The sequence below is a fragment of the Calidris pugnax genome, unplaced genomic scaffold, assembly GCF_001431845.1.
Source record: "Calidris pugnax isolate Ruff unplaced genomic scaffold, ASM143184v1 scaffold228, whole genome shotgun sequence".
Classification (NCBI taxonomy): domain Eukaryota; kingdom Metazoa; phylum Chordata; class Aves; order Charadriiformes; family Scolopacidae; genus Calidris; species Calidris pugnax.
This window is the reverse complement of record NW_015091017.1, coordinates 1377148-1400735: the sequence shown is the minus strand read 5'-3', so window position 1 is coordinate 1400735 and position 23588 is coordinate 1377148. Positions and strand designations below refer to the sequence as shown.

General features: G+C 58.5%; 1 protein-coding gene across 1 annotated transcript in view; it reads right to left on the bottom strand.

Moving 5' to 3' along the window:
- Positions 1 to 16960, bottom strand: part of STARD10 (StAR related lipid transfer domain containing 10) — a 56692-nt gene extending 39732 nt beyond the window's left edge. The window contains exon 1 of the mRNA XM_014955811.1: positions 16699 to 16960. Coding sequence (XP_014811297.1) covers positions 16699 to 16722 — 24 coding nt within the window. The 5' untranslated portion in view covers positions 16723 to 16960. The remainder of the gene's footprint in view (positions 1 to 16698) is intronic.
- Positions 16961 to 23588: the final 6628 nt, after the last annotated feature.

Here is a 23588-nt window from a genome sequence, read left to right as displayed (position 1 = left end):
CTGCATGAGCACTCCTGCCCTGCTCACACTCATCCCTGCACCAGCACTCCCAATCTGCCAGTCTTCACCTCCTGCATCAGCCCTCCCACCCTGCTCACACTTGCCCCTGCATGAGCACTCCTGCCCTGCTCACACTCATCCCTGCACCAGCACTCCCAATCTGCCAGTCTTCACCTCCTGCATCAGCCCTCCCACCCTGCTCACACTTGCCCCTGCATGAGCACTCCTGCCCTGCTCACACTCATCCCTGCACCAGCACTCCCAATCTGCCAGTCTTCACCTCCTGCATCAGCCCTCCCACCCTGCTCACACTTGCCCCTGCATGAGCACTCCTGCCCTGCTCACACTCATCCCTGCACCAGCACTCCCAATCTGCCAGTCTTCACCTCCTGCATCAGCCCTCCCACCCTGCTCACACTTGCCCCTGCATGAGCACTCCTGCCCTGCTCACACTCATCCCTGCACCAGCACTCCCAATCTGCCAGTCTTCACCTCCTGCATCAGCCCTCCCACCCTGCTCACACTTGCCCCTGCATGAGCACTCCTGCCCTGCTCACACTCATCCCTGCACCAGCACTCCCAATCTGCCAGTCTTCACCTCCTGCATCAGCCCTCCCACCCTGCTCACACTTGCCCCTGCATGAGCACTCCTGCCCTGCTCACACTCATCCCTGCACCAGCACTCCCAATCTGCCAGTCTTCACCTCCTGCATCAGCCCTCCCACCCTGCTCACACTTGCCCCTGCATGAGCACTCCTGCCCTGCTCACACTCATCCCTGCACCAGCACTCCCAATCTGCCAGTCTTCACCTCCTGCATCAGCCCTCCCACCCTGCTCACACTTGCCCCTGCATGAGCACTCCTGCCCTGCTCACACTCATCCCTGCACCAGCACTCCCAATCTGCCAGTCTTCACCTCCTGCATCAGCCCTCCCACCCTGCTCACACTTGCCCCTGCATGAGCACTCCTGCCCTGCTCACACTCATCCCTGCACCAGCACTCCCAATCTGCCAGTCTTCACCTCCTGCATCAGCCCTCCCACCCTGCTCACACTTGTCCCTCCACGAGCACTCCCACCCTGTTCACACTCATCCTTGTACCAGCACTCCCATCATGTTCACAATCATCTCCAGCTCAAACGCTCCCACCCTGCTCACACTTGTCCCTGCATGATCACTCCTGCCCTGCTCACACTCATCCCTACACAAGCACTCCCAATCTGCCCATCTTCACTTCCTGCATGAGCATTCACACCCTGCTCACACTCACTCCTGCACAAGCATTCCCACCCTGCTCATCCACACTGTGCACACACACCTTCTGGTTCTGCACGCTTCCTACATTTATTCACACCTTGCACACATGCACTCGCCTCTCAGGCATGCACTCATGGCCTGCATGTGTGCTCACACCCACCTTGCACCATCACACATTGCACGTGTGCTCAGCCACTGCGTGTGCAATCCCACCCTGCCAACACACCTTGCACACGCACACCCTGGTGCATGCTTGGAGATGCCTCCTGACCACACTTCAACAGTCCCCAAACCCACCTCTCCCCATCCCCACAGCTCCAGGCACTTCTCCCCCCTTCCCATAGCCCTGGACCCCAAACCTTGTTCAAGCCCCCCGACCCACGGGGACACGCTCTGGATCTGGGCACACCGGCACGCTCCTCCACGTATCCCAGCAGATACTCTGCTCAACCACCATCCATCCATCCACCCATCCATCCGTCTGTCTGTCCACCCCCTCATCCATCCATCCATCCGTCCGTCTGCCTGACACCTTCCCGTGCTCCAAGCTGGGCACCCTTCTCCTCCCTCTTTATCTCTGGCTCCCAGCTGCTTCTCGCCCCTCCCTGCTGCTCCCTCTATCCCTCCTTCTCCCATCCCTCGCTCCCGCAGCCTCCCACTGCCATTATCGCTCCCTCGCACACATCCCTTCTCCCTCCCTTCCTTCTTCTCCTCATCCTTTCGCCCCTCTCACGCGCTCCCCTTCTTCCTCTCCCATCTCCTTTGCTCATCCCTTCCATCCTCAGATTTCTCTCCTTTCCATCCCTCCCTCCTTCCACCACCTTCTGGTCCAGCCTCGACGCCACCACCCTGCCCGGCCGTGCGTGTCCCCCCCGCGTCCCCTCATGCTCACGTGCCCCCTCGGCCCCTCCACGTCCCCGCGACGCCCCGTTTTTACCCCGTTGCCGCAGCCTTTAAAGTTTCAATCAGCGCTCGGCTGGGAGAGGCGGGGAAGGCTGCGCCTCCCGCTCCCAGCCCCGCGACGCCGCGCTGCCACTCTGAGCGCTCCCGCCTTATAAATTTTACATTATTACCCTCTTTAAAGTATATAAAATAACTATTCATAAATTATTGAGGGGAAATTTAAAATACTACAAATGTTTATAAATGTTTATCAAGAGGTCTTCAGAAGTGAGCGAGCGGAGCCTGAGTGACTTCCCACGGCTGGCAGGAGCGCGGCAGCCCCTCTGCCCCTGCCCGTGGGGGGCTTTCCGTGGGTCCCCCAGCAGGAGATGGGCGTGAGCTCCCACAGTCACTTTAATTCATGTCCCCGTAGACAGTGAGTAACAAATTACCACCCGTGCGCTGTCTACCTCTCCATCTGGGCAACATTGGCCCTTCCCATTGCCTGCTGCTGTGTGACTCCACTCTGGGGCTGCCCCTCGGCAAGGTGCCTGCCCTGTTGGAGACATGTCCTGCATCACTGGAGACACATCCTGCCCCACTGGGGACATGTCCTGCCCTGCTGGGGAGATGTTCTGCACCACTGGTGACACATCCTGCCCTGATGGAGGCACATTCTGACCTGATGGGGAGATGTTCTGCCCTGCTGGGGAGATGTCTTGCCCCACTGGGGACACATCCTTCCTGGTGAGGATATGTCCTGCATAGTTGGAGACACATCCTGCCCTGATGGAGACATGTCCTGCCCTGATGGAGACATGTCCTGCCCAGCCTGGGGAAACGTCCTGTTCCACTGGGGACACAACCTGTCCCCCAGCCCAGTGCCCATTGTGTGCCCAGCAAGGGACACAAGCACCCCCATGCACACACGCAGATGGGTGCATGCACAGACATGTGCACATGCAGTGCCAGCCTGCTTGTACCCAGGGCAGGGACATGTCCCCTTGGGTAGGGTGGCACAGTGCCCTGCTGATGGCATCCCCCATGGCCCCAGTGCTGGCTCAGCCTTGGCACAAGTGCCAGCACTGCCTGGCCAGTGCTGGTGCTTCCATGGTTGCTGGAACCCCACAGTGCTGTCAGAGTAGTGGTGTGGTGGCACCAAGCCATGGCAGGATGCCGGTGCCCAGCAGGAGTGTGTTGGATGCCATGAGCAGGACCTGGCCAGGGCTGCTTGAGTTGTGTGGCAAAGAGATGGACCAGGGCACAGACACCGGCTTCACCACCTGCCAGTACAGGGCCTGGCACTGGCACACACATGTGTGGCAACCACAGCACTGGGCAGCCGACATGGTATGGCACGGCACAGCCCTGCAGGGATGGCACTGCCAAGACTGGGTGACCATTTGGCACAGAGTGGCATGGCATGGCATGGCACAGCCCTGCAGGGATGGTATCACTGAGTCTGGCCAACTTGCTTGGCATAAAATGGCACAGCTTGGCATGGCATGGCACAGCCCTGCAAGTATGGCACTGCCAAGCCTGAGAAACCTGCTTGGCACAGCATGGCATGGCATGGAACAGCCAGGCAGGTATGGTACCTCTGAGCCTGGGCAACTTGGTTGCCACAACATGGCACAGTGTGGCACAGCAAGACATGACACTGCAGGGATGGCATTGCTGAACCTGGGCAGCCTGCTTGGCATGGCTTGGCATGGCATGGCATGGCACAGCCCTGCTGGTATGGCACTGCCAAGCCTGGGAAGCCTGCTTGGCACAGCATGGCATGGCATGGAACAGCCAGGCAGGTATGGTACCTCTGAGCCTGGGCAACTTGGTTGCCACAACATGGCACAGTGTGGCACAGCAAGACATGACACTGCAGGGATGGCATTGCTGAACCTGGGCAGCCTGCTTGGCATGGCTTGGCATGGCATGGCATGGCACAGCGCATCCCTGCTGGGAAGGCACTGCTGTGCCCAGGCAACCATCATGGCACAGCCCTGGCACAGCCTTAGCTTGCCGGCTGGCACAGCACAGCCCCAGCACACTGACCCTGAACACTTTCAGCTCCAGGAGCTCCAGGAGCCAGGGCTTGCCCACAGGCAGGCCATCACTGCCAGCTGGGTGCCATGCAGGAGGGTGCCAGGAGGTGGGATCTGCCAACCCACCTCCTCAGGTGACCAGTTACCAGGTCATCCATGTCCCCATGCAAGACACAAGCTGCAGGACGTGGACACGTGGTGAGCACTGGTGAGGCCACACCTTGAGTATTGTGTCCAGTTTTGGGCACCTCAATCCAAGAGAGATCTGGAGGTGCTGGAGCAAGTGCAGAGGAGGGCAACGAAACTAGTGAAGGGGCTGGAAAACAAATCGTATGAGGAGCGGCTGAGGGAGTTGGGACTGTTTAGTATGAGGAAGAGGAGGCTGAGGGGAGACCTCATCACTCTCTACAACTACTTGAAAGGACACTGTAGAGAGGTTGGTGCTGGTCTCTTCTCACAGGTAACTAGTGACAGAACGAGAGGGAACGGCTTCAAGCTCCAACAGGGGAGGTTTAGATTGAACATTAGGAAAGAATTTTTCACCCAAAGAGTGGTCGGGCATTGGAACAGGCTGCCCAGGGAGGGGGTGGAGTCACCATCCCTGGCTGTGTTTAAGGGCCGTTTAGATGCAGTGCTGAGGGACATGGTGTAGGGGAGGACTTTGTAGAGTAGGGGAGATGGTTGGACTCGATGATCCCAAGGGTCTCTTCCAACCTCAATGATTCTATGATTCTATGATTCTATGACACAACCAAGTCTACCAGAAAAGCACAAGACCCTGGAGATGTCCTCTGCTGTGGCCACCATGGGAAGCCCAGCGCAGCCTGGAGAGGGTGCCCACCATGTGTGGGACCCACGATGGGAGCTGTGCCCGGCGCACAAACAGCGGCTCTGCCAAGTGTGGCCAGCTCCTTCGTGGGTGCTCAGTGATCCTACAGCTTCCAACAGGAGCTGCCTGCAGGGATTGTGTTTAAAGCGCCGGCTGATTGGGGTAATCATGGGAGCACAGAGTGCATTAGCTGTGAAGGTTTATAAAGGGAAATTAAAATAAAATTGGATGTGACAGAAAAGTACATGGAAAATTAGTATAAGAATATGAATATTTATGGCTGTGGGAGCACGCACTGAGAAAATGCTCCTCTCTGCTCCCCACAACCCTCCCCACCGCCGCTCTGGGGCAAGTCCTGGGGGCATCATGTGGCTGTGGGGCAGGGCACGCTGTGGTGGGCACGCTGCACTCCCATCACCACCGAGCTGCCTTTGGAAGCATTCTGGGGGCAATGGGGGCTGCAGCATCCCAGTTGCACACCCAGGTGTCCCATGTGTGCCAGGGGCTGTCTGCAAGGCTGGCGTTGCTGGTGGCACAGGTGCAGGGCAGTGACAGCACAACGGCGTGGGGACACAGCTTGGGAGCATGGCTGGTGGCAGGGAGGAGGGGGTTGGCACCGTGCAGCCCTGGCACGCGTGGAGGCTGCTCCTGCAAGAATGAGGGCACTAGGACAGAGCTCAGCCTGCCAGGATGGCAGGGCACAGCTCTCCTCCTGCCCGCTGGGGCTCTGCCCACCCTGCCCAGCTCCGGCAGGGCTTGCACCGCAATCCGGCAGCACTCGGTGTGGGCAACGTGCCACAGATGCCACCACCCTGCTGGGGACAACACGCTTTCCCCCCACCCCACCCTGAAGAGGGGGCTGCCCACAGCATCCCTGCCTGCCTGCCCTGCCGCGGGCACAGCGCCGGACCCGGGGGCAGCCATCCCCCTGTCCCCTCCCGCTGTCACACTTAGAAGCCATTAAAATAATTGAATGTTTTAAATATTCAGCGCTCGGCTTAAATATTCATCAGCAAAGTTATTCTGATTGCTAAACTGCATCAGCACAGGCTGGGAAACGGCTCCTCTCAGCAGAGCTCTTCCCCCCCCACCCCCCCCAACCCATGTGCACAGCCGTGCGCACCCCAACCCTCATGTGGGCACGCACATACACACGTGTACACACACATGTGCCTGCATGTCCACACATGTATGCAGGCACGCAGCTCTGCATAGACATGTATGCGCATGCACACACAGAGAAGGACGCAAAGGGTGGGTGGGTGCGGGCACTGGGAGCAGTGGGGGGCACTGGGAGCCTGTTTAGGTGGCTGTTTTGTACCCCCCACCTGAACTGTGCCCCCCTGGCAAGGCTGGGGGGATGGTCCCAGCCTGGCACCACCTTCATCATCCCCATTGCCGCCCACCCCGACACCAGCAGCCCAAATCCCACCCCAGGGCCGCTTTGGGGTTGTCCCCAGCACCCCCATACCTGTGTCACCCAGGGCCCCGCAGCACTCGCCTCTGCTGAAAACACGTGAAATCTGCTGTGTGATGTGAACCCCAGTAATATTTCTGGGCAGTCTCCGCTGCAGGGGTGCAAGGGCTGGCACCTGAGCGTCCTTCAGCTGGTGCTTGCATTATTTATGTGTTTTTACAAGGAAAAAAAGGACAGATTAGGGATTGATTCACAAAAAAAATAGTAGTGAGAGACTGTCCAAAGCTGAGCTCACTGCCTGGGGTGGCATTGCTTTGAAGCCCGCTTGCCCACCCCGGCAGGTCCCCACCTTGCAGTGCTGCCAAGCCCTGCCATGCTGGGGACAGGCCACTGAGAGGTGCCTTTGAAGATGAAAGGATGTTTTGCTCTCCTCTTGGACAGGCTGGTCCATCCCACTGGGCCTGGCACAGCCACATCTTTAGTCTTCCTAAGTGCCCATGGGATAATCCTCTCCCTCCGGTCGGCTCCCGGTGGGGATGCTCCCCACCAGCCCTGGAGCTGCAGTTCCCTGCATCCCTTGCCAGGGTGATAGCAAGATGTGCCCGGTCTCCACCATACCAGCCTGTCCTTGGCTCTCGCAAGCAGGTGATATTTCAATTTACCCACTGCTGTGTATTTTCTTGACCAGGATGGCTTGAAGTGAGGCGTGAAGGAGAATAGCACCAGTGGAGCATCCCCTGTAAAGCTGGAGGGCAAAATGGGACCTGCTGGGAGCCCTGAGAAGGGTAAGAGCTTCACACCATGCTGGGGCTCTCCAGCTCCTCTTGTCTTCTGCTGATCTTGACAGCACTGTGGTATAATCTTCCACTAGGAGACAAAATATCATTGCTCGACGTCTTTATTCCTGGAACATAGCAACTCAGCTAAGAGAACAGCAAGAGGAGGAGAATCGAGAGCTGATATAACCTGGCTGAGAGCAAAGGATACCCTGAAAAGAGGAAAACAACTTGTCAGTGGCAGAGAAACCTCTGCCACCCTCAAGAGGCAGGTGAAACCAGAGCCAGCACTTGCTTTTAAAAGGATTTTCCTTTTTCACTGAGATGCACCAAGGTGTGGGAGCTTGTGGGGAGCCTGCATGTCCCCAGGCAGGCAGACACACCGCTGCTTTCTCCACCCATCTGCTGTTCTGCAAGGGGCAAGATCTGAAGTTGAAGAACCTCAGAAATCAGGGAACCAGTCCGTCCCGTGAAGCCTCAGAGCCTTCACCGGCCCCTCCAGCCAAGGTCTGCAGCCACCCAGCACTTTCCTCGGTGAAACCTTCCCTTCAGCCCTGCACCCACAGCCCTCGTGGCGGGTGTCACCAGTTGATAAAGAGCTTTTTGCCTTTCACACAGGATGCATTTTCTCTTCCCACTGCTTTCTGGCAGGGAGGGTATTAGGTCTGGGCGCTGGTGCACAAGAGCATTCCTGCCTGCACATGGGTGCTGGCATGTGCAGGCACCCGGGGAGGTGGAAACGACCCCGGCAAAGCTCTGCAAAAAGCACCGATAAAATTGTTACTCAAATACCTTTAAAGCAGGCTTAGGTTTAAGCAATCTCGCTCCAAAGACGGCTCCCCGCATACATTTCGTGGGCTCGAGCTGCATCTTTAATCCCGAGGAATCATGTACTTTGCATCCGCATTTGCCAGTCAGATTTGCAGTGCCGCAGCCGGGCTTGGGGACAGGGGATGCAGCGGTCCCTGCTGTTCCAGGGCTGCTGGACCTGGGTGGACACATCCTGCCCACGCCATGGACCCAAAAGCCAGAGTGGAGCGGGGCTGCCTGCCTCCCCACGCGGCTTGCCAAGCGCTGGGAAGGAGTCGCTGGTTTATCTGATACGATTTAATCAGCCCTATAATTAGATTAATTTGTTGATTTGATAGCAACCCATTTCTCGCTGTTAGATTTGTTTATGTGTGTTTTATGCTACAGTTTGGCAATAAAATAGGAACTGAGGAGGTGGGAAAGTCCCTCTATGTGCCCGTGCTCTGCCCCTGTAGCGTGGCTGGGCTGGAGACACGTGTCTTGGGGCCCTGCCGGCTCCTGGCGTGGGGCAGGAATGGGCAAGAATGGGCAGGAACAGGCAGGAATGGGCAGGCTGGGCAGCTGCAAGGGAAGAGTCTGCCACAGGGAGGGAACATCCCTATGGGAGCAGCTGGAGGGGATGGAGGCACCGCGGATGGTCCCCATGGCTGGAGACACACCGTGCTCTGGGCTGGGCTTAGGGGTCCGGCCACAGAAGCCAAGGGGCTGCAGTCCCCCTCTGCCTGGGGTCTTTTGCAGACCCCATTTCTGCTTGCCAAAGCAGGTTGCCTTTTGGGCTGATGAATGGGCACACAGCTGACCTGAACCCACTGCATCGTTTCCCCTGTGTTGGCAGAGCAGCTCTGGACAGTCCCACCCCAGCCACCTCCCTGCATCCTAAAGCAGCATCAACCTAAAAGAATAGAAAAAAAAACCCCAAACAAACAAAAAACCAATAAAACAACCCCAAACTCGCTTTTTCAAGGGGGCAGTAGATGGGCTGTGGAGCACGTTGCAAAACAGAGGATGCTGGCACTGACTCAGGGAGGTGGGGGGAAGAAAGGGCTTCGGAAAAGCTTTGCTGGCCCCTCCAGGCTCTGCCGCCGGCTCCCCTGGCCAGGCAGCGCAGCACGGCAGCCAGCAGCTGCTGGTGACAGATGTGGATGGACGTGGCCCCTGCGTCACCTTCAGTTATGGGCTACAAAGCAGCCCCGAGCTGCTGAACACCCTGTCTGCCCCCACCAGCTGTTTCCACGAAGGAACGAGCGGCTCCACGGAGGCAGGATGAGTCCTGACTCTCCCGATCCTCCTCCTCGCTGTTCTCCTCATGGCTGCAGCAAGATGGGCTCACGCCTGGCCCCAGCTGTGGAACAGCTGCTTGGCCATGGTAGCCCTTGCCACCAGCTCAGGGCCACCTCTGCGGCAGGTTGTCCCTTCACCTGGCTGGCAACAAACATGGCATGGCCATTTGCCGGGCTGGTAGCCACCGCAGCAGCCTCGCAGAGGGGAAATGGGCTGAATAATTAAAATTAAAAATAATGATTTCGGAGAGGAGCGCGGCAGGCTGGGGGAAGGCAGGCAGGAGAAAGGAAGGCAGGAGAGACGTGGAGCGAGCGCGAAGGTTTGCTGGAGAAGCCAGCGCAAGGAGCTCTTTGATGGGCAGCTCCTTTGATCAGAGATCTGAATATAGCCCTCACGTTTCCCCCGTGTGAGCCCGCTGCCTAATTACCAAACGGCAGGGCCGCTTTGAGGCCTCGGCACGTTGCTGTAATAGATTTCACCGCGTCCAGCCTGGAGAAGGACATCGATTCTCCCCACAGCCGCAGACTGATGCTAAACATTGCGTCCTATCGATTTTTTCTCCCCCCCCACTCTTTCTCTTTTTCCCTTTCCTTTTTTTTTTTAAAGAATTTTCTTTATTTTCATTAAATCATTAATCAGGGAGAAATCTACATTTTTATCATTTCTATGGCTGGAGAGGAAGAGAGGAAAGTTATATTGCCATAGAAACCGTTCCCTACCATTCTCAGCCTCCGAGCAGTCCCTCTTGTGCTGTCTCTTGTCAAAAGGCGTAATTGTTGCTCCTGATCTTCACTGCTCAATTAGCAGTGATGTCTCCCTTCAAGTTAATTGCTGGAGATGGGAGGAAGTAGGACAAATGTAACCTTTTAGATGAAAAGATCTCTCCCCCCCCCTTTCCCCGCCTTTCCTCGTTTGCAGCACTCGAGGGCCTCTCTGCAGTGATCTACGGTGGGGGGGAGCCCCATCGACCCATGCAGGAGCAGTCGTGTGCTTCATCACTCCCCCAGCTCTGGGCTGGGGACCCGTCCTCATCTTCCTCACCTCTCTGTCCATGGCAGGGCCCCTCACTATCCCCCCAGCTTGTTTCCCTCTGCCTTTTTCAGCAGCTTTATCTCCAGCTCAGCCTCTCCCCAGTCACCTCCATGCCACTGGTGTCACCCCCCCCACAGCATCTCGTGGGCTGGAGCAACCACTGGGGATTCTCTGGGATGGCTGGTCCAGCTCACATGCCATGGTCTCATGCTGCAGCAGAGCCAGGATGGCCCTCCTGCACCACCACCAGCACTTGGTGGGTTCTCAGCAATAGGGTGGCCCATGGGCCAGCAGTGAGAGGACCCCTGCACGTGGCCAGGACTGAAAACTGGTGGCAAAAGAGGGCTGAGCATGGAGGGTACAGATGGGAAAACAAGCAATGAGTCTTTCTTCCTGCAGAAATGAAACCAAGAACAGCAGTGCAGCTCACAAAAGTGTTTGATGGGAGCAGTGACCCCGGGCGGGAGGAGATCTCAGAGATGCTGCCTGGGCAGAGGGATTTTCCAGCCTGGAGGGAGGACGGGCAAGCCAGACAGTACATTAAGGAGCAGAGAAGTGTGGCAGCTGCCTGTACTTTTGTAGTCCAAAGAAGAGCCCTTAAACAATGACTAGAGTGTTTGTAAGACACAAATCACCCTGCCTAGGCACGACACGGAGGTCACGGATCCCCATGGTGCTGCCAAAGCCTGCACAGCAGCCTGGGCGGGCAACAGCAGCAGCGGGGACAGGCAGGGACACAGTCCCAAGGGCCACCCCAAAGCAGGGACAAGACAGTCTGGCCAAACCTGTGGCACAGGACCCTCTCCCCAGGTACAAGCTAATGAAACAAATGAGCTCCTGAAGCTCAGGAGGGTGGTAAAGGCAACATGGATGGCTTGTTAGCAGCAGCAGATGGAAGGTGCAAGAGCATCCAAAGAGTTGTCTGGATGCAAGGAAAGAGGGTGTGACAACCTATGGGGGACACTGGGGCACCCTGTCAACCCTGGAAGACCATTGAGACAGTCCAGGGCAGATCCAGCGAGCAGAGGCTGACAGCAAGGAGAGCTGACCCTGCTTTAGGACAGTCCTTTGCTCCAGACCTGCTGTCTGCAGACCTATGTTAGGTCATGGGCATTCCCCTGCAGACATTCTCCCCACGGGGAGCCCAGCTGACTGGTTTGGGTAATAACCCCTTGGGATGTCCTGAGCTGTTCTGAATCACCCTTGCCCTGGTGCTTTCTTGGTGGTGGTGAGACTGCTACAGCTACATGCACCTTTGAGGGCTGGCCCCTTCTTCATCAGTGACAGGAGAGAGGTGCCACCAATGTCCTCAGGCACCTCTTGCCTTTCCTGCTGCTCTGAATAGACTTAGAGCAGGAAGAGCCCTCACACCCCACACTGCCTCCACTTGAGTTGCATTGCAGGAGGTCCCAGTTAACTGAGGACCACAGCTGAACAGCCATGACAGAGGGGAGTGGGTGGGAGAGGTCTCATCCAACCTCTTTTATAGAACAGCTCTGTCCCCAGTGGTAGATCCAGGCAGAACCACCACTAGAAGCTCCCCAAGGATGCTCTAAGGAAGAGCCCGTGTCACTTTCAGAAGGTCTTGGGCTCAGCTGAGAGAAACCCACCTCCTTCAGCAAGCCCAGGGCAGCAGGAGACCAAGCAAAACCCCGCTCAGCATAACCAGGCCTCATTAAAAGCAAAACCTTGCTGTCGCTCAGTGAATCACTCGCAAGAGGACCCTGCCGAGAGGCAGATGAGCATGCTGTTCATCCCTGCTCCTGCTCTTGGTTTTGTAGCCAGTAGAACTGGCTCGTTAATATTTAGGTAGACCTGTTGGACAGCAGAAAGGTTGGGAGTGAGGTGTGATGGTGGTGAGGCCAAAACAAATCATGAAGCAAGGGGAGTCCTCACCCTGAGATGATGGCAAGGGACATGGGCACCACTGTTCACACCTTGAGCAGGGGCAGGAGACGCTTGTCAGCCCACAAAGAGATGATCCCGATCGCCAGTGGGCTTGGCCCCTCCGGCTGATCTTCTCCTTCACTGTTCTGCCAAGTCAGACAGTAATTACTCACTTTCATCTCACGGAGTGGGGATGGGGGGAGCCAATCTCATGAAGCCAGAACTAGGTTACTTTCCTGTCACTCGCAAGATGTATGGCTGAGCAGATCCACCCTCAGCCCCTGCTCCGTGACAATCTCCACCTTACTGGCCCAAGGCCACCATGTCTCTGCCTGGATGCCAAGCTCCTACTGCTCCAGTGCCATGTGCCCTGGCTCCTCCTGGGCTCAGTTTGCAGGTCCAAGAGAAGGACCCACTCCACCACTGTGCATCAGCCCTGGGGCCACCTTGTAAACACTAACCTGACCATGCATGCCTGAGATGGTCCTTCTCTAATGCCTGAGATGGCCCTTCTCTAATGCCTGAGATGGTCCTTCTTTAATGCTTGGGATGCTCTGGAAATTCATTAAACAAGAAAAAAAAAAAGCCACGGGAGGCTAGAAAGAAGCATTTTGGGTGCTGAGCCCATGGAGGAATCACTCGAGGATGCTTCCCTGTGTGGATGAGCACTTCCCTGGCCCCTTGGTTCCGGAAGGCACGGAGGAGCAATCGGCAAGCTGGGACTCAGCTCCTGCTTCTCTTCCGCTGGATGCAAACAAGCCCTTAACATTTAAGCAAGTGGCTCTGCTTGTGGAGACGCGCGGGGTGCCGAGTGCTCACTTGAGCATACCTCGTGACTCACGCCCTCTGCGAGAAGGTCGAGGAGGTGGATGGTGGGGAGGAGAGCACCCAAAGGCACTGTGTAGCTCCTCTCCCAGTGGCGGAGGAGAGGGCACCCATCACCCTGCTGCCTGGGCCCCACTGCCATCCCCCTGTCTCCGCCGCTCCTGCCACGGCTGCAATTAAAGCTCACCCCGAACGCTGCATTAATGTCAGGTTTGCATCTGATTTCCCCTGCGCCAGGTAAGGAGGGGCCGGCAGGCTTGGAGAAGGATCACACGTGGCAGCTTTTAATAGAAACCCGCCCGCCTGTCACTGGCTTCTCATCATCCCTCTTGAAACATTCGCTAATTACCAACAAGCCGGTGTTTGCGTTTCGGGTGTGACGTTCCCCTCTGCAGCCTGTCTCCCCCTCCTCCTGGTCCGCACCCAAGCTGGCAGCGGTGCCTGGGAGGTGTCGGGGAAGGTGGGACTTGCAGGGTGGTCTCCAGAAGGGCTGTAAGGGCGCGATTCGTTCTGGAGATGGACCCAGGGGTGGGTGGGAAACGACTCCCTCCAGTTGCTCTCTCCTCCCAGGCACATCCCTTCCCATTTTCTGGGAAGGACAGTTCCTCTGGAAGTGTCTGGAGAGTTAAACCTGATGAGTTAGGGCTTTGGGATCACACCAGCCACTTCTTTACACCCAGGGGATGCTCAGCTGGACAAAGACACCACTGCCACCAGTTCTGCCCGGGTAAGATGTGCATCCCTGTGCCAGCATCAGCCTGCCCCACACATCACCCCTTTGGAGCCTTACCATGGGTCATGGCCAAGCTCCCGGGGACACAGGGACTTGAGCGGTGGCACGTGGCAACAGCTCTCGTCTCCCACCTCCTTCCTGGGGACATGCCACCTTTTTCTGCCATGCTCTGGAGGGCTGGGAGATGACGAGCATGGTGGGGCAGGGGTGGGATGGGGGCCTGCTGCCAATGATGCTTGGTGGGGACCGAGAGAGCCAGTCCTCAGGGGCTCTGACCCCATGGGACATCTCCTTCACCTCTCACCCTGTCACTGGGGTCCCTCCTGGGGCAGCACAAGCCAAGGGGCTGACAGGAGGTGTCGGACAGGGGAAGACAGGGTTGGGAAAGGGGCTGGAGACTTATTTCAGAGGAGGTGCAATGCTGAACAGCCTCCTGCCCCTCCCTTCCCCCAAACACTGGGTCTCGCATGCTGCCCCACAGAAGCTGCCCCCTCCTCTTGCCTAGTTTGCCATGGCAGTGAGTGCTCCAGCATCCCCTCATAGCATCCAGAGCCTGGAGAGGGGCTAGAGGCAGGGGAGATATTTACTGAGTCCAGTTCCAACCATTCCAAGTGCAGGGATGCCACTTGGGACCCCATCAAGGTGGGAGATGCCTGTGAGGGTTCCTCCTGGTCTGTGCCAGCCCCGGCAGGTCCCTGCTCCTCTACGTGTCCCAGATGCATGCAGAGCCCCGTGATTCTCCAGAGGGTAACTACCTGTGGGGTCCCTGGTGGCCCAGAAATGCTCCTTTTACCCCGGTGCAATCTGCTTCCCTTCTCTTGCCGGCACCAGAGATGGTGATGGGGTGGGAGAAGCAAGAGAACTATATGGGAGACTCCCAACTTTAACCCACTCTCCTCCCGAACGTGGAGGCTGCTGCAGCTTTGCTGGTTGGAAAGGGGCCAAGGCAGGTCCCTCGCTGGCTGGGGAAGCCCACCCGGTGCGGGGAGAGGCACCCCAAGGCACCCAGCTCTCCGGGGGGCTGGCCGGCTCCTTGCTGCCACCCGGGTGAGTGACAGCTCCCAGCCCCCCAGCCCACCTCCCCCCTTGTCAATCCTCCGGGGAATTATTTATCCTGACAATAGCAATTGTCTGCACGGGCCCTTCCCCCTCCCCAGCACCTACCCCAACAAAGGAAATCATCCTGATATGAAAGGGAAAATTAAATTACCCCAATAAAGACTTAGTGCTGCTTTAATGACATCACCAGACTCAGGCGCTAATTAGCTGAGTACAAAGGAAGCTAAATGTGAAAACGTGAATTTTTGTTCCCTTTTCTCCTGTCGTAGAGTCTCGAGAGTGGGAGTCTTGGCAGGCATGGCAGGAGGAGATGCTCCTGCTCGGCTGGGCAGCTACGGGCGCCTGCCAGGCTCTGGCAGCTGGGCAGCACCAGGACGAAGGGCTCCCCAAGGTTTTGGGAGATGCGTATAGCAGCTGGAGCCTGTTTTGGTTCAGCCAGGGACCTCCAGGGTGCCAGCACTTGAATCCTGCTCCATGCCATCCCTGGCCTCCGCAGTGTGTTGCTTTGCCTTGGGCGTGCAGCTGTATGCTGTGCTCCTCTCCCCGAGTTCATGAATCCATGCACCTGTGTACTGCACCGCACCGCTCACACCTCCCACGGTGAGTGTGCGCTGCATCCACACGTCTCTCTGCACTGCACCACTCACACCTCCCAAAGTGAGTGTGTGCTGCATACACACATCTCCCTGCACTACACTGCTCACACCTCCCACAGTAAGTGTGCACTGCATCCAGACACCTCACCTGGCATGCTGCACTGCACTGCTCACACTTCCCATGGTGAGTGTGCACTGCATGTACACACCTCCTGCACTGCACCGCCCACACCTCTCATGGTGAGTGTGCACTGCATCTGCACATCTCCCTGTACTGCACATTTCACATCAACCACAGTGAGTGTGACTGCATCCACACATCTCCCTGTACTGCACCGCTCACACCTCTCATGGTGAGTGTGCACTGCATCCACACTTCTCCCTGCACTGCACCGCTCACACCTCCCACAATGAGTGTGCACTGCATCCAGGCACCTCACCCGGCATGCTGCACTGCACTGCTCACACTTCCCATGGTGAGTGTGCACTGCATCCAGGCACCTCACCCGGCATGCTGCACTGCACTGCTCACACTTCCCATGGTGAGTGTGCATTGCATCCACACATCTCCCTGCACCACTCACACCTCCCAAAGTGAGTGTGTGCTGCATCCACACATCTCCCCGCACTGCACAGCTCACACCTCCCGCAGTGAGTGTGCACTGCATCCACGCACCTTGCATTGCACACTGCCGTGCAGAGACTCGCAGGTCACTGCATGCACACAACGCATCACGTTGCACACGCAAAGTGCGCCCACATATCACACTGCACATGAGGCACAGTCGTGTGACACTCACCCCATACCTGATGGCATCCACATCTCATGCTTGGTGCCCCCACATCTCCCACGTGCTCCACGCGGCCACACACCTTCATTGCACACCTGCGCGGCAGAACGGGCAGCGCACACTGCACACACCGCGAGTACACACCTCACACCATGCACAACCCACAGCCCCTTATCCCAGGTTCACATCCCCTTGCTCTGGGCAAGCATCTTCCTGGGGAACAAGTCCCTGAGCCCTCCCTGTGTGACCCCCAGGACTGGGCCAGCGCCTCTGTCCAAGGCTGGCCACCCTCCTTCCTCCCCACACCCCATCAAGACATCATTTCTGTTTGCAGCTCGCAGGCTCAGCCACCTCCTGCTCAGGCAGCACATACTGCCACGTCCCCCCCTGCCACATTGCTGCAGACCTCTGCCCTGGGCTCGCTGGCCCGCAGCGCTTGCAGCCACCTCAGCACCCGGCATCCTCCCGGGCACGGACTTACCGGTGCAGCTACGATGGTTTTCATCCGGTCCTGTCTGAACGGCGACAGCGCTGAGCAGCGCCACAGCCCCGGGGAGAGCCAGCAGCATCACGGAGCTGCTCAGCCTCGGGGTGCCGGCGCTGGGGGGGACCCCACAGAGGGCCAGGAGATGGCTGGCCAAGGGGAGCTACAGCAAACACCCAGCGAGCCCCGACCCCATGGGACCAGAGGACGCCTGAAGGTCCTCCTGGGCAAGGGGAACGAGGTGGGGGGAGATCTTTGCATCCCTTTATTTGCCTCCATATTTAGGGCTGCTTTTTCCCGTTGGAGGTGCTGCTATATTTAACACCCCCCCCGCCATAATTCCTCCCTCCGTGGGGCTGTGGCAATGCGGAGGGGACTCCAGCAGAGGCACCAGAGCTGCCCGCAGGCGCCGGCAGGCCGAGCATCAGCGCTCCTGCTCCCGCCGGTTGCAGGAAAGCAGGGAGGTGGGGGCTGCTAATACGTAAAGCCTCATTTTAATTAAAGCTTAAATTATCCAGAAAGCCAGGATATTGCTGCCTTCACCCTGAACCTCACCCCAGCCTGTTGGTAGGCCCTGGCATCCCCTCCTCAGCACATGGGGCAATATCAAGAAAATGTTGGGGGGGGGGAACATGTATTGACCTCTGCTCCTTGCAGCCTGTTCCCTATCACCTGCTCAGGTCAGGCTGGCTGCAGAGTAACTCTGCCCCAGTGCCACCAGTTGCTCCCAGTTGCTCCCAAGGGAGTCTGCCCCCCCCACCCCACACACCCCGGCACGTCTTGGGCAGGCACCCCTGCCTGCAGCCTGGCTGGTGGCTCCTGCAGGGGGTGGCACTGCTGGGGACCAGCCGACCCACCTGGAATTGAACGGAGTGCTGGTCCCCCCCACCCCGCTAGCCCGACTGGCTCCTGGGGCTGATCTGGGAGGGATGGGTGCGAATGCCTCCGTGCCTCCTTAAAATGACATAGCTGGTCTCCATGGCAACTCTGCTCTGCCTTTCGCCTCAGACCAAAAGCATCATCCGCTCCATCATCCCTGCGGGCCGGGGCCCGGCCTTCCCAGAAAGGGGCTGAAGAGGGGGCTGAGGCTGTGGGACCCTCTCCTGCTTTACACCTCTGCCCCTCAGCTGGGTCCCCAGTATCTGGTCTGTGGCCGGCTGAAGGGGCCCCACCTGGCTACAGCATCCCAGTCCCCAGCTGCCTCCATCCTCCTCCAGCAACTGGCTCTGCCCCTGCCCCTTCCCACTGTGGCCAGTGCTGTGGGATGCATGGCATGGCCACGGCACAGCCTGACAGGGCTTTGGGACCAGTGGGGCTGTGTCTGGATGGAGTTGGGACCGGTGGTGACGCTGTGTGGCCCCTGCCCACCCCGAAGGCTTGCAAAAAATTCACAGCAAAGCCCCTTGCTCCACGTCCACCTCCTCCTGCGAACAAACAGGAGGGCTGGGAGGAAGGTGAGCATCGCCAGTGGAGCGGAGGGGAGCCACACCGATGACACCGACCTGTCCATCAACTGCTTGGACCCCGCCGTGAAAATGAGAGAGCAGAGCAGAGCGGCAGGGAAATGGCCCAGATCTCCAGCAAATCCCACCACCCCCTGCCTGGCATGGTGGGGTCAGCCCTGGCCTCCGACCTGGCACATCCCCGCCTTTCCCTTAAGCCTCTCTAAGCCACGGCGTGAGGGCAGCCTGGCCAGGAGAAGCTGGGCTGGCAGAGCTGTGGTGGCATGGATCCAGATGCCCTTCTCCACCCCTGGAGACACAGGGAGCTGGGGACGTGAGCACTGGGCGCTGTGGGGGGGATTTTCAGTGGGGATGGAGGAAGACACATCCACTCAGGGGTGCACAATGGATGATACGTGTGTGGAAGGAGGGATGGAGGCGTGTGTGTGCATGGGGCACAGGAGAAATTAAGGTGTGGGTGCATTGGGGGGCAGGGCATGCTGGGACAAAGGGGTGACCACGGGGGTAAAGGGGACTTTTCACACAGGGATGGAGATGTGTGTGTGTGTGATAGGGGTGTGGAGAAGTGCGTGTCCCCTGATGGCACATTTTCTCCTCCAGACTGCGCAGGTGCTGTGTTTCTCCAGACACTCTCTTCCTGGGGGTTCCCGGGCTGCCCCAGCCCTGCCCGTGACCAGGCTCCCCAGGGAGCTGCCATCCTCCCCCATGGCTCCTTTCCCCAGCGATGTTTCCCAATACCCACACGGTGTTTCCCCCGGCTTGGTCTCGTCCCATTACTCCCCGCTGCCCACCAGGAGCTGTGCACAATTCCCCCCGCCCGGCAGCATCCTGGCGTGTGTGCCGTGACGTGTGGGTGTGCTTATTTATAGGGCTGCTGCAGAGCCAGCGTGCGGCGTGGGGGGCTCGCCACCCCCCTTCCCTGCTTCCCAGGCTGGGGAAATAGCCATGGGAAATCACGCCTGCTGTGATGCCCCAATGCCCGCCGGTGTCCAAATCTACTTGCAGGAGTTTATGACAGGGGCTTCAGCACTTTATCCCAGCACCACCATCCTTTACCATCAGCCTGCTCTTCTGCATCATGTTTCCAGCTCACTCAGCCCCGTTGCAGCCTCCAGGCTTGCCTGAGGTCCTGCTCTTGGGTTAAACTTCCCGTCCTGGAGGCACATGTGTCCTGAGATCTTCTCCGGCAGCCCCTCCTCAAGCCTCACTGAGAAGGGGCTAAAGGACTTGGTGCACCACACATGGTGCTTTCAACTTGTCCTGCTTCCACCCTGCCCGTCCAGCTCCTGGAGCCTGCCTGTGCCCAAGGGCTCAGGGATGTGCTCCTGCTGACTGCTGCGTACTTGACCCAGGACAGTGTTCTGTTTGCCTTTAGGTTACAGGGAGACCTGGAAGAGCCACATGGTGATCCCAAGGACAAGGTGTTGCTTTTGAGACCCATGGTACAGACAGATCAGTGTTGCCAGGATGAGGGCAGGGAGGTGGCAACCTGTGTGCCATGGGATGTCCCGTGGGGCACCAGCAGCTATCAAGCTGACGAGAGGATAACTGGAGGCTCATAACTGGAGGGTCAGCCTACGTGGGCAGATCCAGCTGGAATCTAGCTCCTCTCTTTGCAATGAGATGGGCTATGGGGACCTTGCTTTAGAGCCCCCCTGCTCTGTTGGAGCACTAAGACCCAGCTCCCCAAAAGACTTGGTGAAGGGCCAAGGGGATAGGGATAGGTCAGGGCTTGCCAGGAGGATGGTACCCAGTGCCCTGCGGGGTACAGGCTGCCACAGGGGGGCATGGTGGGTCAGGGGAAACTCTGCCCTGATGTCAGGGCTCCCTGACATGGGGGGCTGACGTACTGTGGTCCCCCCCAGTGAGAGCAGCCATCAGCTCTTGGAGGGCACTGGGCTGGAGCCAGCAAGCGGGACAGGGTCCGGATGCCACGGCCCAGCCCTGCACTGGCTGGCCTCTCATTTGTTCTCATTAAAGGCTGGCAGGGTGTCTAATTAGGCGGCGTGAGTGCCAGCGCCCTGCTGACAGACACCTGTGCAGACAGACCTCCTCCTTGGCCTGCTTCGTAATTAGCTTGCAGGATGCTGCCACGCCAGCCGGCAGGACCTGCTCTGGCACCGGGAAACAAAACCCTTCCTCGCCGGGATGTGGCACGGAGCCAGGCCCCACTGACCGCTGCTGGGGCTGATGGCATGGCTGGCACTGCTACCCCATGGCACATAAACCCCATAGCCATGGCATCCTTGGGGCAGCAGACCCCTGCATCCTGCTCCTGCGGGTACCACTGTCACCCCAGCCACATGCCAGCACCATGCACGGGGCAGAGTCACCCTACCATGGGCACCCAGCTTTTGTGCCCCCTTATTCACCCCAGAGCAGTGTCCTGCAGACCAGGGACCCATGGAGAGAGGGAGCCGTGGCTCTCTGCACCCACCTGTATGCACCCACCCGAGCCCCTCGTGGGCAGGGACACGGTGAGGAGGGGGCGCCTTCGTAGCCTTGTGAACTGCACAAGGGATAACGAGCCAGAGGCCGCTTTAATTAGATTAATTGGCTCCCATTCGACTCCAGAAGAGCTGTCAGGCTGCAAGTGTGTTCCTGCTGTACCTGGCTAATTATGGCACCGCAGCCGCCACTCTGCAAGCGCTTACGGCCACAGAGAGCCGGCGCTGGGCAAAATCACGCCGGGGAGATGCTGCCGGGCAAGGGGAGGTATGGCTACTAAAATAAATTGGAGAAGAAGAGTAGAAGGTGGATCAGGGGGTCCTGAGGATGCTTCCAGGCCCTGGGGAAGGGGCAGAGCTGCAGGAGAGCAAGGGCTGGACCTTGCGAGGAGCTGGATCCAAGGGATGGGGTTCGGGGAGCCCAGGAGCAGAGGATGGGGGGCAGGCCTGAGGAAGGTGTTGGGGCAGGAGCCAGAAGGATGCGGGGACAGCAGCCGGGTGCTCTGGGTGGGGTGATGCCATTTGAAGCATCCAGTCAAGCACAAGTGGTGGGGGAAGGTGTCCACGAGCCCAGGGGGGCTGGCAAGGAGGGATGGGTGGTGGGATCTGGCTCTGTCCCTGCTGTCCATGTCCAGAAGAAGAGGAGGCAGGCTGAAGGCAGTGAGCAGGCAGGGCTGGGCAGGTGAGGCAGGGTCTTTCCCAGCTCTGCCGGGCACGGGCACACCAGGCTCCTGCCTGGCACCGGACCTACTCAGAGGCACCGGCTATTTATAAGAGCCACCCACAAGAGAAGCAAGGAGGTGACAGCCTAAAAATAACCACCTGGGCTGGGGTGACGAGGCGCCACTTCCCCACAGACTGGAGAGTGGGAGGCAGTACCGGGGGCTATTTTTATCCCTCTTGTCCTCATCCTGTTATTAAAATGCTGGCCTGCAGTGCCCACCGCAGCTGGAGCTGCAGCCCTTGCCCACGCAGATGGCCTGTGCTCCAGGGCACTGCCTTTTCCTAGAGGCACAGCTCATCGTTGGCCAATGCTGGGAGCGCAAAAAGGCGGATGAATGGGAGCTTAGCAACTCCAGGAGGCAAATAATGTGCAAGCCACCCCCTACACATCCCCAGCAGACACCCCACAACCCCTCTGGGGACCAGGGCTACGGCAGGCAGCTGGTACCCGGAGGATTTGCCCAGCCATGGGATGCCAGCAGCTCCCCAGGGTGTCTCCTAAGAGTAAGGCAGCAACTGTGCAGAGGGACTGGGGAGACACACCTGCACACACATATGTGCAGAACATCCAGCTGATCCTACACACTGCCTCATGACATACCACCAGTGCATGGTGCACTGGGGACACCCACCCATTGCGGGTTCGGTTGGGTACCCCTGAGTGCCCCCTGTGCATGCCACCTGCACCAGAGCTGTCCTGGCACCCCAGCGTGGTGCCCGCATCCATGAGGGATTGTGTGTGTGTATCATCAGAGAGCTCAGCAATGAGGCCCCAAGCCCCATTGCAGCCCCCCGGAACACTCCAGGTATGGACCCTGCACCTCCCAAGCACCACATCGCCCTGTAAGATACCAACCTGCAAATCTCCTGCCACATCCCTGAGTGCCAGTGCATCACCTCAGGATGCTTGCTGAGCCTCTAAGCCCCCCCCCCTGCCCCCAACTTCATTGTGTCTGCAAGTCCCCAAGTGATGCCCGTACAGACCCCCACGACCCAGCACTGGTCCCTACATGGGGTGGCTGGAGGAGGTGATGTCACTGCCAGAGGACAGTGGCTAGCAGAAGGGCAGGGAGGAGGTGAAGGTGGCTGGCTCCATCCTCAGGTGTGCGTAGGACACATTCAGCTGGGAGCTTGTTAGCCAAGACATTAGCAGCCCCTTGCAAAGAGCTGACGCGGCTGCAGCACACACATCCCCAGGGCTCCCAGGGGAGCCTGCGCTTCGATTCGTGCCGCACACGAGGCCCCCAGCACAGACGCAGCTTGGATGGAGTTATTTTTCGGCTCAGCTAATACCTCTGCAGCAGCTTGCCGGTTCCCACACCGCCCCCCAACCCAGGCTGGCTGCTGCCCCTGCTCACCAGCAGGCAGGCAAGAGGGGATAAGTGGGGCAGCTTCATCCCGTGGCTCACTCTGGGATGCTGCTGTGCCCATGGCAACGCACCATGCCTGGGATGGGGGGCAAAGGGAGGAGCATAGGTGAGCTGTCCATGCCTGGACCCTAAGGGGTTGGTGTGGCCCCAGGTCTGCCCTACATGGGGGGACACCCTCAGTATGGGGCCAAGGAGGTGTCCCCAGGGCTTTACTCTACCCATAGGGATGTTGGGGTTGGTCATCAGCGGTAGGGCAGGGGGAGGTCTGGTAGTCCTGGCTCGGGTCCTGCGGGGGATGTGGAAAAGAGCCGGGTGGTGGGAGCGGAGAAAGGGCTTCCCCAGCTGGCGAGGAGGATGTAATTGTACGGTACAGATTGAGCCTGTCAGGCATCCCTCCGATAGCGCATCCTGGGGCACCTCCACCATAAATAATAAATAACAGCCCGGAGAGGAGGGGATTAACAAGGACAGGCCAGGCAGTTATTTCCTAATTGATGGGTTTGCATTCCTGCGGAGGCAGCCACCCTGATGCCATCGCAGGGAGCAGGCGCCTCCTCCCCACGGCTCAGCCGGGGAAATGCAGGCGGGGGAAAATGCAGGCAGGGAAAATGCAGGCAGGGGAAACGCAGGCATCTCTGGGGCAGAGCGGGCAGCTGGAGCAGAGCAGCACAGCCAGACAGAGGGGTAGCATCAGTCCCATCACACAGGACCCACCAGCCCATGATAAGGGAAAGTCCAGCCGGTGTTCGATGCTTTCCCTCCCATCCTCTATCTAACTTCTATTAAACCTTTAGAAGAGGGACCAAAATCCCAATGCACTGCCCCATCCCCTGCTCAGAGAAGCCAGGATGCAGATTGCTCCATCTCCTGCTTTGCCTAGGATT